At 39.9% G+C, this 13,646-nt stretch overlaps 1 protein-coding gene across 1 annotated transcript in view; it reads left to right on the top strand.

The window, feature by feature from the left end:
* The first annotated feature begins 1,114 nt into the window (after positions 1–1,114).
* LOC120855493 (flavin-containing monooxygenase 5-like) overlaps positions 1,115–13,646 on the top strand; it is a 28,140-nt gene continuing 15,608 nt past the window's right edge. The window contains exons 1-5 of the mRNA XM_040229967.1: positions 1,115–2,067; positions 4,326–4,514; positions 4,898–5,060; positions 11,732–11,874; positions 12,819–13,018. Of these exons, the coding sequence (XP_040085901.1) occupies positions 1,930–2,067; positions 4,326–4,514; positions 4,898–5,060; positions 11,732–11,874; positions 12,819–13,018 (833 nt within the window). The 5' untranslated portion in view covers positions 1,115–1,929. The remainder of the gene's footprint in view (positions 2,068–4,325; positions 4,515–4,897; positions 5,061–11,731; positions 11,875–12,818; positions 13,019–13,646) is intronic.

Raw genomic sequence — 13,646 nt, 5'->3', positions numbered from 1 at the left:
ATGTGAGAGTTGGACTATGAAGAAGGCTGAGTGCCGAAGAATTGATGCTTTTGAAGTGTGGTGTTGGAGAAGACTGTTGAGAGTCCCTTGGACTGCAAGGAGATCCAACCAGTCCATTCTGAAGCAGATCAGCCCTGGGATTTCTTTGGAAGGAATGATGCTAAAGCTGAAACTCCAGTACTTTGGCCACCTCATGCTCCTTGACTCATTGGAAAAGACTTAGATGCTGGGAGGGATTCAGGGCAGGAGGAGAAGGGGATGACCGAGGATGAGAGGGCTGGATGGCATCACGGATTCGAAGGACATGAGTCTGGGTGAACTCCAGGAGTTGGTGATGGACAGGGAGGCCTGGCATGTTGCAATTCATGGGGTCACAGAGTCAGACACGACTGAGCGACTGAACTGAACTGAACTGAACTGATTTATATTTCTATCTTTGCACCAGTACCATACTGCCTTGATGACTGTAGTTTTGAAGTATAGTCTGAAGTCCAGAAGGTTGATTCCCAGCTTCTTTACTTTTGTCTTGTTTCTTTACTCCTGCTTAAATGTCATTCTTGAGTCCTTCTCTGACCATCCTGTATGAAATAATACCCTGGCTCCTCTATTTCCTATAGACTGTATGCTCCTTAATTTTTCTACATAGAATGTATCATCTTACTACTTATTTGCCTAATTGTTTGGTCTCTACCTCATTAGAATGCTTTTAAAGAACTGTGCCTGATCTGTTCAATGCTATATCTGCCCACTAAAGTAGTGTCTGGTATATACTAGGCATCCAATTGATATCTATTGAATGAATGAATGGCAGAATATTAATCTCTGGTGTAAAGGCAATCAGACTACTTTTCTGAAGATGCCTAACTTTTACATAGTTCACACTCTACCCCAAGAAAAGTGTTATGAATGATAATTTTATGATGAAATCTGTTGGGGTTTTATTTTTTTCACCACTTCAAACTCTATCATGAGGCAAAAATAGGGATTCTCTAGCTTAAATAAAGGTAAAATGTGCCAAAGTACCCTACATAAATGTTTCTATAAGCAGATAGTAGTAGTGGAAGGAATTAAAAGGCTGTTTGTAATATAATTCAAAAAGATACATACACCCTTATGTTTATAGAAGCAATGTATGCAGTAGCCAGAATATGGAAGCAACCTAAATGTCCATCAACAGATAAATGGATAAAGATGTAGTATATTTATATAGGGGAATATTACTTGGCCATAAAGTAGAATGACACATGCCATCTGAAGCTAAATGACTGGATATAGAGATTACCATACTAACTGAAGTAATTCAGAAAAAGCAAGAAAAATACCAAAGTATAACTTATATGTGACACAAATATGACACAAGTGATCTTATCTGTGAAACAGAAACAGACCCAGAGACATGGAGAAAAGATTCGCGGTCACCAAAGGGAGGGCCAGGCAGGAAAGAATTGGTTTGGGAGTTTGGAACTAACGGGTGCAAACTATTATATATAGAGTACATAAACAACATGATCTTATTATATAGCAGTGGGAAGTATTTTAATTATGTAATAAACCATAATGGAAAGGAAGAAAAGTATGGGCCAAATCTATGAATGAAGAGGTTTTTGAGAGTGTGTGAGTGCAAATGTATTAAGTATAAGGAAACTATCAAAAAAGAAACATAAAAATGTGAGCTCATATGATCAGAAAAATTTTAGGAATCAAACCGGTTAAAAAAATTTTTTTTTTCCCTTTGTACCTGAAAACAAGAAAGCCTGAGAGAACTAAGATTTTCTGGCACTGGATGCTCCTTTGAAAGGCATATCTGCTTTGAACAAGATATACTTTCAATGCATTTACTAGCAATTTTAGAGAAAAACTAACTTTATGTGATAGAAAAAAATATATGGAAATAAAAGTCTGATTTTATGCTGTTTCCTGATACAAGACATGATGCAAGGAAAAAGAATTATGGTGATTGGTGCTGGAGTCAGTGGATTAGGTGCCATTAAGGTCTGTCTGGAGGAAGGACTGGAACCCATCTGTTTTGAAGAAAGCAATGACATTGGAGGGCTGTGGAGATATGAGGTAAGTTTGAATATGCTTATACTTCTATATACTATATACTTCTAATGACATTTTTTCATATCTGGGAAATAAGAATGCAAGGACTACAGCACTAACTTATCCTTCAACTACTGCTTCTTTGAAGAAAAGCTATGACCAATGTAGACAGAATATTAAAAAGCAGAGGCATTACTTTGCCAACAAAGATCCTTATAGTCAAAGCTATGATTTTTCCAGTAGTCATGTACAGATGTGAGAGTTGGCCCATAAGGAAGGCTGAGCACCAAAGAATTGATGTTTTGAACTGTGGTGTTGGAGAAGGCTCTTGAGAGTCCTTTGGACAGCAAGAGGATCAATCCAGTCAATCCTAAAGGAAATCAGTGCTGAATATTCATTGGAAGAACTGATGCTGAAGCTGAAACTCCACTATATTGGCCACCTGATGCAAAGAGCTGACTCTTTAGAAAAGACGCTGATGCTGGGAAAGATTGAAGGCAGAGGAGAAAGGAATGACAGATGACGAGATGGTTGGATGGCATCACCGACTCAATGGACATGAGTTTGAGCAATCTCCAGGAGACAGTGAAGGATAGGGAGGCCTAGTGTGCTGCAGCCTATGGCATCACAAAGAGTCAGACAAGACTGAGTGATTGAACAACAAAATACCTGTGATTTGATTCCTTTCTTCTGCACAAGGATGAGGTTCAATCGATCTCATTTGCTTTCAGACTCTAGCTCCTTGAAGGAGACTTGTGTGCTTGCTCTTCCTTCATCTCCACCATCACCACATGATAGACATCCTGGCACTTCCCCAAAATTGCTCTCACCACTGTTACCAATAAAATGGACAAACTGAATGCACTTTCTGTCCAGAATTGTATCGCTTTCTCAAGGGGATCCAATGATGTTAAAAATCAGCTCCTTTTTAAAACACTTGTCTCTAGCTTCTGTGATTTCACTCTGTTGTCTTTCTGATTTTCCTTCTCAGTATTTTTCATGTTGCTAATTATAGCTCTCTTCTTATTCTTCCATTTTTTTAAACTTTTTATGTGTTCTTTAGGATACCTTCCTAGCCCTCTGTGGCTTCAGTTACCACATATATGCTAATACATGAACTTTAGATTTTTATCTTGAGCCCAAGAGTATGTATGTACAGTCAGGGCAACTAATACCAACTCTAAAATTTCAGGACAAAGCTGAAATCTCAAGAGCTGAGCACAGTGATAGTATTTGGCCTGCATCATAGGTATATTCCCTGGTGGTTCAGATGGTAAAATATGTCTGCAATGAGGGAAGCCTGGGTTCAATATCTGGATTGGGGAGATCCCCTGGAGAAGGAAATTGCAACCCACTCCAGTATTCTTGCCTGAAAAATCCCATTAACAGAGGAGTCTGGTGGGCTGCAGTCCATGGGATTGCAAAGAGTTAAACACGACTGAGTGACTAAAACTAGCCACTAGATAGGCATATTAAAGTTCTCTTCTTCAGCTTATAGTTATACTCCTGGACCACATGGTCTTCAATGTTACCATGGAGGGAAAAGGAGGTAGGTCAAAAGATACCAACTCTTAGTTGGCTAGGTCTAGCCTAGATGTGGTACTGGCTGCTTGCCTTTGCTAACCTCTGGAACGTTTCACCAATACCTCATTGGCTTTTCAGGTTTCTCGTTACCTATGTTACCAATTCTCTGCGTTACATTCCCTGTTTCAAGTATTGAGAGAGGAGCTCCCATATTCCTGGATGGACCATGTCTGATACAGACACATCTCAAGAAAATCTCCAATCTCCCAGGCTGGTGTCCTTTTCACCCTGTACACGCAATTTCTATAAGTCCTATAACAAAGCATGCATTGATAATTGCTTTCCCCTGCAAGGTTTTCCTAGTATTTTATGTGTATTCTTTGGTTTCCACAACAACTCTGTGGCATAGACAAGTACTTACTTACAAGTGAAGAAATAGATTCAGAGAAATGACTTAATGTCAACTTCCTTGCTGGAGCCATGCAATGATATATCTCAAGGACTATGACAGAATGCCCCCAAATACCACAATATGTCATCTGATTTCACTAGGTGATGCCCATATAAAGATTTCACTTCACCAGCCTGGTCATATTTACAGAGATTGTCCTTATCAAAAGGGATAATTTTGTATATGAATGTTTTAACATTGTGGAATTCCTTAATATAACAATGCTCTTCATTTTGAAGTAGACTCATAGTTTGATCGGTTGTTAAAGTTGATATACTTTAGCAGGTGTCCTTTGTTTTCTTGGTAGGAGAAGACTGAAGGAGGCAGGCCAAGTGTCTATAAGTCTGTCATCAGCAACACTTCAAAGGAGATGATGGCCTACAGTGATTACCCTTTCCCTGACCACTTTCCCAACTACTTGCACAATTCCAAAATCATGGAGTATCTCCGTATGTATGTCAAACACTTTCACCTTTTGAAGCACATCCGGTTTCTGGTAAGTGGGACAGAGAACACCCAGCATACAAGGAAGTCTCTTGTTAGAGCCCAAAACCAGGCCAAAGCCATGGGCTTTACATACATCTCCATGGAAGTCATACATCTCCATGGAAGTCTCCTTCAGAAGAAAATATGGGAGATTGACTGAAATGCCAAACTGTACACCTGGTGTGGGATCACCCCTAGCTACCCTGAGGATTGTAGCCTGAACAAATTGAGCTAATCTCACCTTAACAATGCCTTGTTCTGGAGACCAGTTATGCTTGAGCACTTTAATGAAAGCCCAGATGAGAGTACCTGCAGTCAACTTTATTCATTGAGGTCAAGAGTTCTTGAGGGCATCAGGGAAGAGTGGTCATGAGTCTTTTTTCTCATTCCCAGTCAAAGGTGTGCAGTGTGAAGAAGCACTCTGATTTCTCTTTCACGGGACAGTGGGATGTTGTGGTGCAGGCTGAAGGAAAACAGGAATCCTATGTCTTTGATGGGATTATGGTGTGTAGTGGCCTTTTTACCAATCCCTTCATGCCACTTCAGAAATTTCCAGGTATGTGTTATTGAATTCTAGGGCACTGGTGTTGTGAAATACTATCACTGTAGCTATTATTTTTGGAGAGAGTTTATAATTCTGAAAGTCTCCTTAGTTTCATAATAAATATTATGTTTTCTGATTATAAAGTAATACAATTCTTTCAAGTTAGTTCAAATAATACATTTATAAAATTGAAAATAAAAAAATGCTAAAATATCCTATCACCACCAGTTCTGGGCTATTTAAGAGGAAGGTGCTACATTTTAATAGTGTGAAGTAATTAGTAAGAGCAAAGATACAGAAATATATTAAGATTTTGCTTTATTTCTGAATGTGTGTGTATGTATATATATATATTTATTTATGAGTGAATGCTAAGTTGCTTCAGTCATGTCTGACTCTTTGTGACCCTATGAACTATAGCCTGCCAAGTTCCTCTGTCCATGGTATTCTCCAGGCAAGAAACTGCAGTGGGTGGCCATGCACTCCTCCAAGGATCTTCCCAACCCAGGGATCAAACCTGCTTCTCCTGTATCTCCTGCATTGCAGGCAGATTCTCTACCACCGAGCCACCAGGGAAGCCCCATGTATATACATATATGTATAGATAAATGTAACATAACAGGATGACTACAAATAGCTAAGTGCTAGTGTCACTACATATCTTACAAGATACTGCAGTGCTACTTACTATTTGGAAGCTTAAGCACTCTGAATATAAGGAATCACACAGCAATGATTTACCTGCACAAGAGCTCCTTCTTAGCTCTAGAAGCAGAATGTGTATCCTGTTTACTCTAAGAGGGCTGAACCTGAGACTCCTTTGGGCTTCTCAGGAGATGCTGGATTCCCCCACTTTCCATTCTTATGTCTGTTTTGAAGTGCACAAGAAGAAAGAGAAAGATAAAATTGGTCAAAAGTGGTCTGTTAGTTATTTGCTTATTAGAGGTTTAAATATTCCTGTATTCATTCAATCAGTATTCATTCAAGAAATATCTACTGAGCATCACTTTTGTGGCAGAGGCTCAGCAGAGAATTAAACAGATCAAAATTTTTGTCCCCTTGAAGTATACATGGTAGTAGATGGAGAGAGACACAAAAAAAGGATAAATATGTGGAAGGTAATAACTATAAAGAGAAACAATTACCAGGAAGGGCAAAGGGTTGTTGGTTGGGGAGATGGGCTTGTCATGCAAGACTAGTTGAAGTGGTTAGGTAAGGCTTCAGCAAGAAAATAGCACTGGAATAGATACCCCAAGGCATTGAGGAAGTGATGCAAATAACTGAGGAATGCAAATTAAAAAAAAAAAAAAAGAAAACAGTGCAAAGAACTTGAGGTAGGTGTGTACCAGACAGGTCCATGTGGTGAGAGTAGAAGAAAGAGTACAGGGAGATGATGTCAGAGAGTGGGTGCTGCACCAGATCAGTAAGAATTTAAAAGGCTGTTGTCTGGACCATAGCTCTGACTTTAACTGAGGTGGGAGCCACTGGGAAGTTTTCAGCAGAGCAGTGGCATGCTCCAATCACATTGGCTGTTGTGTTGAGAACAGCTGGGAAAGGAGCTGGGAAAGCAGAAACAGGCAGGCCAGGGAGGAGGTTCTTGCTAATTCAGGTGAAAAATGATGGTGATTTTGACCAGGATAGTGGCAGTGGAGACATAATGTGGTGCTTGGATCTTAAATAGAGTTTGAAGTTCAGCTCAGTTCAATTGCTCAGTCGTGTCCAACTCTTTGCGACCCCATGGACTGCAGCATGTCAGGCTTCCCTGTTCATCACCGACTCCTGAAGCTTGTTCAAACTCATGTCCATCGAGTTGGTGATGCCATCCTCATCCTCATCCTCTGTTGTCTCCTTCTCCTCCTGCCCTCAATCTTTCCCAGCATCAGAGTCTTCTCCAATGGGTCAGTTCTTTGCATCAGGTTGCCAGCGTATTGGAGTCTTAGCTTCAGCATCAGTCCCTCTAATGAATATTCAGGACTGATTTCCTTTAGGACTGACTGGTTTGATCTCCTTTCAGTCCAAGGGAATCTCAAGAGTCTTCTCCAACACCACAGTTCAAAAGCATCAATTCTTCGGTGCTCAGCTTTCTTTATAGTCCAACTCTAACATCCATACATGACTACTGGAAAAACCATAGCCCTGACTAGGTGGACTTTTGTTGGCAAAATAATGTCTCTTTTGTTAATTTTTATTTATTTATTTATTTATTACTATAGTTTTGTTTTATTTATTTATTTTACTTTACAATATTGTATTGGTTTTGCCATACATCAACATGAATCCACCATGGGTGTACACGTGTTCCCCATCCTGAACCCCCCTCCCACCTCCCTCCCCGTACCATCCCTCTGGGTCATCCCAGTGCACCAGCCCCAAGCATCCAGTTTTTTTAATATGCTACATTGGTCATAGCTTTTCTTCTGAGGAGCAAAGGTCTTTTAATTTCATAGATACAGTCACCATCTGCAGTGATGTTGCAGCCCAAGAAAATAAAGTCTCTCACTGTTTCCACTGTTTCCCCCTCTATTTGCCATGAAGTGATGGGACCAGATGCCATGATGTTAGCTTTTTGAATGTTGAGTTTTAAGCCAACTTTTTCACTCTCCTCATTCACTTTCATAAGAGGCTCTTTAGTTCTTTGCTTTCTGCGTTAAGGGTGATGTCATCTGTGTATCTGAGGTTATTGATATTTCTCCCAGAAATCTTGATTCCAGCTTGTGCTTCATCCAGCTCAGCATTTCACATGATGTACTCTACATAGCAGTTAAATGAGCAGGGTGACAACATGCAGCCTTGATGTACTCCTTTCTGAACTTGGAACCAGTCCATTGTTCCATGTCTGGTTCTAACTGATCCTTCTTGACTGGCATACATATTTCTCAGAAGTCGGGTAAGTGGTCTGGTACTTCCATCTCTTTAAGAATTTTCTGCAGTTTGCTGTGGTCCACACAGTCAAAGGATTTGGCATAGTCAATAAAGCAGAAATAGATGTTTTTCTGGAACTCTCTCCCTTTTTTGATGATCCAGCGGATGTTGGCAATTTGATCTTTAGTTCTTCTGTGTTTTCTAAACCCAGCTTGAACATCTGCAAGTTCTTGGTTCATGTACTTTTGAAGTCTCACTTGGAGAATTTTGAGCATTACTTTGCTAGCATGTGAAATGATTGCAATTGTGCAGAAGTTGAACATTCTTTGGCATTGCCTTTCTTTGGAATTGGAATGAAAACTGACCTTTCCCAGTCCTGTAGCCACTGCTGAATTTTCCAAATTTGCTGGCATCATGAGTGCAGCACTTTCACAGCATCATCTTTCAAGAATTCAAGTAGCTCAGCAGGGATCCATCACCTTCACTAGCTTTGTTCATAGTGATGCTTCCTAAGTCCCACTTGACTTCACATTCCAGGATGTCTGGTTCCAGGTGAGGGATCACACCATCGTGGTTATCTGGGTAATGAAGATCATTTTTGTATTGCTCTTTTTGTATTCTTTCCACCTCTTCTGCTTCTGTTTGGTCCATACAATTTCTGTTCTTTATTTTGCCCATCTTTGCATGAAAATTTCCCTTGGTATCTCTAATTTTCTCGAAGAGATCTCTAGTCTTTCTCATTCTATTGTTTTCCTCTATTTCTTTGCATTGATCACTGAAGAAGGCTTTCTTATCTCTCCTTGCTACTCTTTGGAACTCTGCATTAGTATGGATATATCTTTCCTTTTCTCCTTTGCCTTTAACTTCTCTTCTTTCCTCAGCTATTTGTAAGGCCTTCTCAGACAACCATTTTGCCTTTTGGCTTTTCTTTTTCTTGGGGATGGTCTTGATCACTGCTTCCTGTACAATTCACAAACCTCTGTCCATAGTTCTTCAGGCACTCTGTCTATCAGATTTAGTCCCTTGAATCTATTTGTCACTTCCACTCTATATATTGTAAGGGATTTGATTTAGGTCATACCTGAATGGTCTAGTGGTTTACCTACTTTCTTCAATTTAAATCTGAATTTGGCAATAAGGAGTTCATGATCTGAGCCACAGTCAGCTCTCATCTTGTTTTTGCTGACTATAGAGTTTCTCCATCTTTGGATGCAAAGAATATAATCAATCTGATTTTGGCATTGACCGTCTGGTGATGTCCATGAGTAGAGTCATCTCTAGTGTTATTGGAAGAAGGTGTTTGCTATGACCAGTGCATTTCTTGGCAAAACTCTGTTAACCTTTACCCTGCTTCATTTTGTACTCCAAGGCCAAATTTACCTATTACTCCATGTATCTCTTTACTTCCTAGTACAAGTTGGAAAAAAAGAATTTGCTGATGGATCAGTTATGAGGTGTGATTTTTTTTTTAAAGTAATATGTTATAAAAGGATAAAAAAGGATAATGTTATTGTCCTAAGCAATGGAGTTGCCATTTCCTGAGAGAGAAGAGGTCTTGGAAAAGCTAATTCTGCCTGTTTGATGGGGCAAAGCTTGAGCAGGTGACAGGGTCTTAGAGATGATTATTGAAAATGAGAGGATGGGATAAGATTTAAGAAATTCAAAGATGAACATTAGACTTATTTTTCAAGTGCTATGTTTTAGGAGTGTTTAAAAAGACCCTTATATCATTCCTATGAGCTAGGTGAAACACTTTCCATTTTACACTTTACAAATGCATCTAGTAGTGAAAAGTTATGAAGTATGCCCAGGTTTGTTTGATCTCAAGGTCTACTCCCATATTGAGCCAGAGAACAAAGTGTTCATTTTGGAACAGAATCAGTTCAGTTCAGTTCAGTTCAGTTCAGTTGCTCAGTCGTGTCTGACTCTTTGTGACCCCATGAATTGCAGCACGCCAGGCCTCCCTGTCCATCACCAACTCCCGGAGTTCACTCAGACTCAAGTCCATCGAATCCGTGATGCCATCCAGCCATCTCATCCTCGGTCGTCCCCTTCTCCTCCTGCCCCCAATCCCTCCCAGCATCAGAGTCTTTTCCAATGAGTCAACTCTTCTCATGAGGTGGCCAAAGTACTGGAGCTTCAGCTTTAGCATCATTCCTTCCAAAGGAATCCCAGGGCTGATCTCCTTCAGAATGGACTGGTTGGATCTCCTTGCAGTCCAAGGGACTCTCAAGAGTCTTCTCCAACACCACAGGTCAAAAGCATCAATTCTTCAGCACTCAGCTTTCTTCACAGTCCAAGTCTCACATCCATACATGACCACAGGAAAAACAATAGCCTTGACTAGATGGACCTTAGTCGGCAAAGTAATGTCTCTGCTTCTGAATATACTATCTAGGTTGGTCATAACTTTTCTTCAAAGGAGTAAGCATCTTTTAATTTCCATCTGCAGTGATTTTGGAGCCCCAAAAAATAAAGTCTGACACTGTTTCTACTGTTTCCCCATCTATTTCCAATGAAGTGATGAGACCAGATGCCATGATCTTCATTTTCTGAATGTTGAGCTTTAAGCCAACTTTTTCACTCTCCTCTTTCACTTTCATCAAGAGGCTTTTTAGCTCTTCTTCACTTTCTGCCATAAGGGTGGTGTCATCTGCATATCTGAGGTTATTGATATTTCTCCCGGCAATGGAACAGAATAAAAATATTTTATCTTGGGAAAAGGAGACAGAGGAAGGATAGGTGAAAACACAGGAACTTTTAGATGTTGAGGAACTCATCTCAGGTTTTTATTGTTTCATAAAAAATGAAAATAAAATGTTATCTTCAGGTAGTGAGAGGCATTTTAGTAGGACCAGGAGGAGAAATAATTGGAACAGTTGTAGTCAAAAATTGAAAGGAAAAGTGAACTTAGCAATGATTGAGCTCAGGAATTCACTAGGTGATGATCAAAGAATTGCTTCCAAGAGAAAGCTGAGGTTTTGGAGCACATTCACCAGATAAAGGAAAAAGAGCAAGGAATGATCCACAATTAGGATGGAACAGGGCTGTCCAGTGTCACAAGAGGAGCAGAGAAGCCTATAAGTGCAGGCCTCAATGTTGTCTGAAAGATGAAATGGTACAAAATCAACCAGATATTATGGTTTGGCCACATGAGGTTTTTGTTTAAGTCAGAGCATATTTTTTAAACAAAAATAATGGCTTTATATCCTTTCAGCCTCAGAATCAGTGAGCATTTGTCCCCAGTAGGGACGGGGGAGCCTGGTGGGCTGCCGTCTATGGGGTCGCACAGAGTCGGACACGACTGAAGCGACTTAGCAGCAGCAGCAGCAGCAGAGAGCAAAGTGAATAGTGCTAGTGTTAGTAGAAAGGGTGTACTGGGCCTAGGAAGAGATGGAAAACAAGGTAGACAGGGATGAAGCTTGGGTTAAGAAAGCAAGACAGGAAACTGGATCAGAACAGTATTTATAATAACGAAGATGATGGATAAAGAAAATGTGCTACTTATATAGGAGTCAAGCTCTTTTTGAAGATTTGGCAGGATATAGATAAGTTAAAAAGAGGCAGAAGTAAAATATCTGACTTTTTAAGAAACCTGAGAATTTTTTGGAATATAAAATTTTTGTTCCAGAACAGAACAGTAGGAGAATTAATTCTGTCTGATACTGTAGGACAAGCACAGTTCACAAATCAGGAATAGTAGACCAGAAAATGAGAGATTTAAATTATATAGCCTTTGAGTTTAGCAGTAAGCTTTAGAGTATGCCAGCAGTTTAAAAGATAAAATAATGGTCAATGCTTGATTGTGTTCTTGCCCACAGGAATCACACGTTTCAAAGGTCAATATATTCACAGTTGGGAATACAAGAGTCCAGAGAAATTTCAGGGCAAGAAAATCATTGTGATTGGCATTGGAAATTCTGGAGTTGATTTGGCGATTGAGCTCAGTCATGTAGCTGCACAGGTTTGGTGCCTAAATTCTCTTTTTTGAGATGCAACCTGGCCCCTACCTTCTGAGATATGAGAATTGCACAAAATATGTGTAGTGCGTACTCATACACTGTTTCAATACTGATTGTTAATTGCCTCCTCACACCTGTTTCCTCAATAGTGAATGAGTGATAGTTGCTCAGTCATGCCTGATTCTGCAACCCCATGGACTATAGCCTGCCAGGTTCCTCTGTCCATGGAATTCTCCAGGAAAGATTACTGGAGTGGGTTGCCATTTCCTTCTCCAGTTTCCTTAATAGGCATCTTGATAATCTATTCCAAAACAAGAAAAATGGAGAATGAAATACAAATGAATATTTCAAACCTCAAAGACTTTCAACTTGTTTATTTTTACCAGAGTCTGAAGATTTTACCAGTTCAGCCAAGAATTACCCAAAAAAAAAGAAAAAAAAACTTACTAGATAACCATTTTTTAAATCTCTTTATTTTTCATTGACATGACACTTGACACCATCTTCCAACTCCAATTCCTTCAATAGGGATACAGATTAACTAAGTGTTGTAGTTACTACAACACAGTCATTAGTAGCTGGATGGGATCTTTTGTGTCAACTGTTGATATCTAGCCTTTTTAAATCATTATGTGTTTTTGGAATTTAAGACATTGCAGACATCAAATACTGCTTTGGGAAAGGTTCAAAAAGAATAGTGGGTTAATCCAGAAGAAGGCTTGGTGCTATAAGCAACAAGTCAGATGTGTCTGTATGTGGGAGTGTGTGTAACTATTTGTTAGTCTTTGTGCTTTTGAGAACAGAAGAACTCTTCAAAATAAAGGACAGTAGAGTTTTTATCCATTTCTTCTCATGAGACAAATGAGTGATATCTGAAGAACTGAGAAATTATCCTATGAAAGTGAACTATCATATCTATTCTGCATTTACTTGCATTCTCTCCTAGGTGTTTCTCAGCACAAAACGTGGTGCATGGATTTGGAACCGGGTCTGGGATTATGGGATGCCGATGGACACTGTTCTCTTTACTCGTTTTAATTCTCTTCTCAACAAAATTTGCCCTGCATTCTTAATCAACAGATGGGCGGAGAGTAAATTAAATGCTCGCTTTAACCATGAAATTTATGGTTTGCTACCTCAACACAGGTATGTTCTAGGATTTTAAAAATGTAATTTTGCTTCTGCCTTTTGGAATCAGTGGGCCAAACTTGGAACATAAGGATGATTTAGAGTTCATGTTTTACCACCTTGAAAGTAGACTTCAGCTATTTTTAGTTCAGTTCAGTCACTCAGTCGTGTCTGGCTCTTTGCAACCCCATGAATCGCAGCACGCCAGGCCTCCCTGTCCATCACCATCTCCCGGAGTTCACTCAGACTCACATCCATCGAGTCCGTGATGCCATGCATCCATCTCATCCTCAGTCGTCCCCTTCTCCTCCTGCCCCCAATCCCTCCCAGCATCAAAGTCTTTTCCAATGAGTCAATTCTTCCCATGAGGTGGCCAAAGTACTGGAGCTTCAGCTTTAGCATCATTCCTTCCAAAGAAATCCCAGGGCTGATCTCCTTCAGAATGGACTGGTTGGAACTCCCTGCAGTCCAAGGGACTCTCAAGAGTCTTCTCCAACACCACAGGTCAAAAGCATCAATTTTTTTGGTGCTCAGCCTTCTTCACAGTCCAACTCTCACATCCATACATGACTACTGGAAAAACCATAGCCTTGACTAGATGGAACTTAGTCGGCAAAGTAATGTCTCTGCTTTTGAATATACTATC

This window comes from Oryx dammah, unplaced genomic scaffold (assembly GCF_014754425.2).
Source record: "Oryx dammah isolate SB20612 unplaced genomic scaffold, SCBI_Odam_1.1 HiC_scaffold_28, whole genome shotgun sequence".
NCBI classification, from domain to species: domain Eukaryota; kingdom Metazoa; phylum Chordata; class Mammalia; order Artiodactyla; family Bovidae; genus Oryx; species Oryx dammah.
This window is presented reverse-complemented; position numbering and strand designations above follow the sequence as displayed.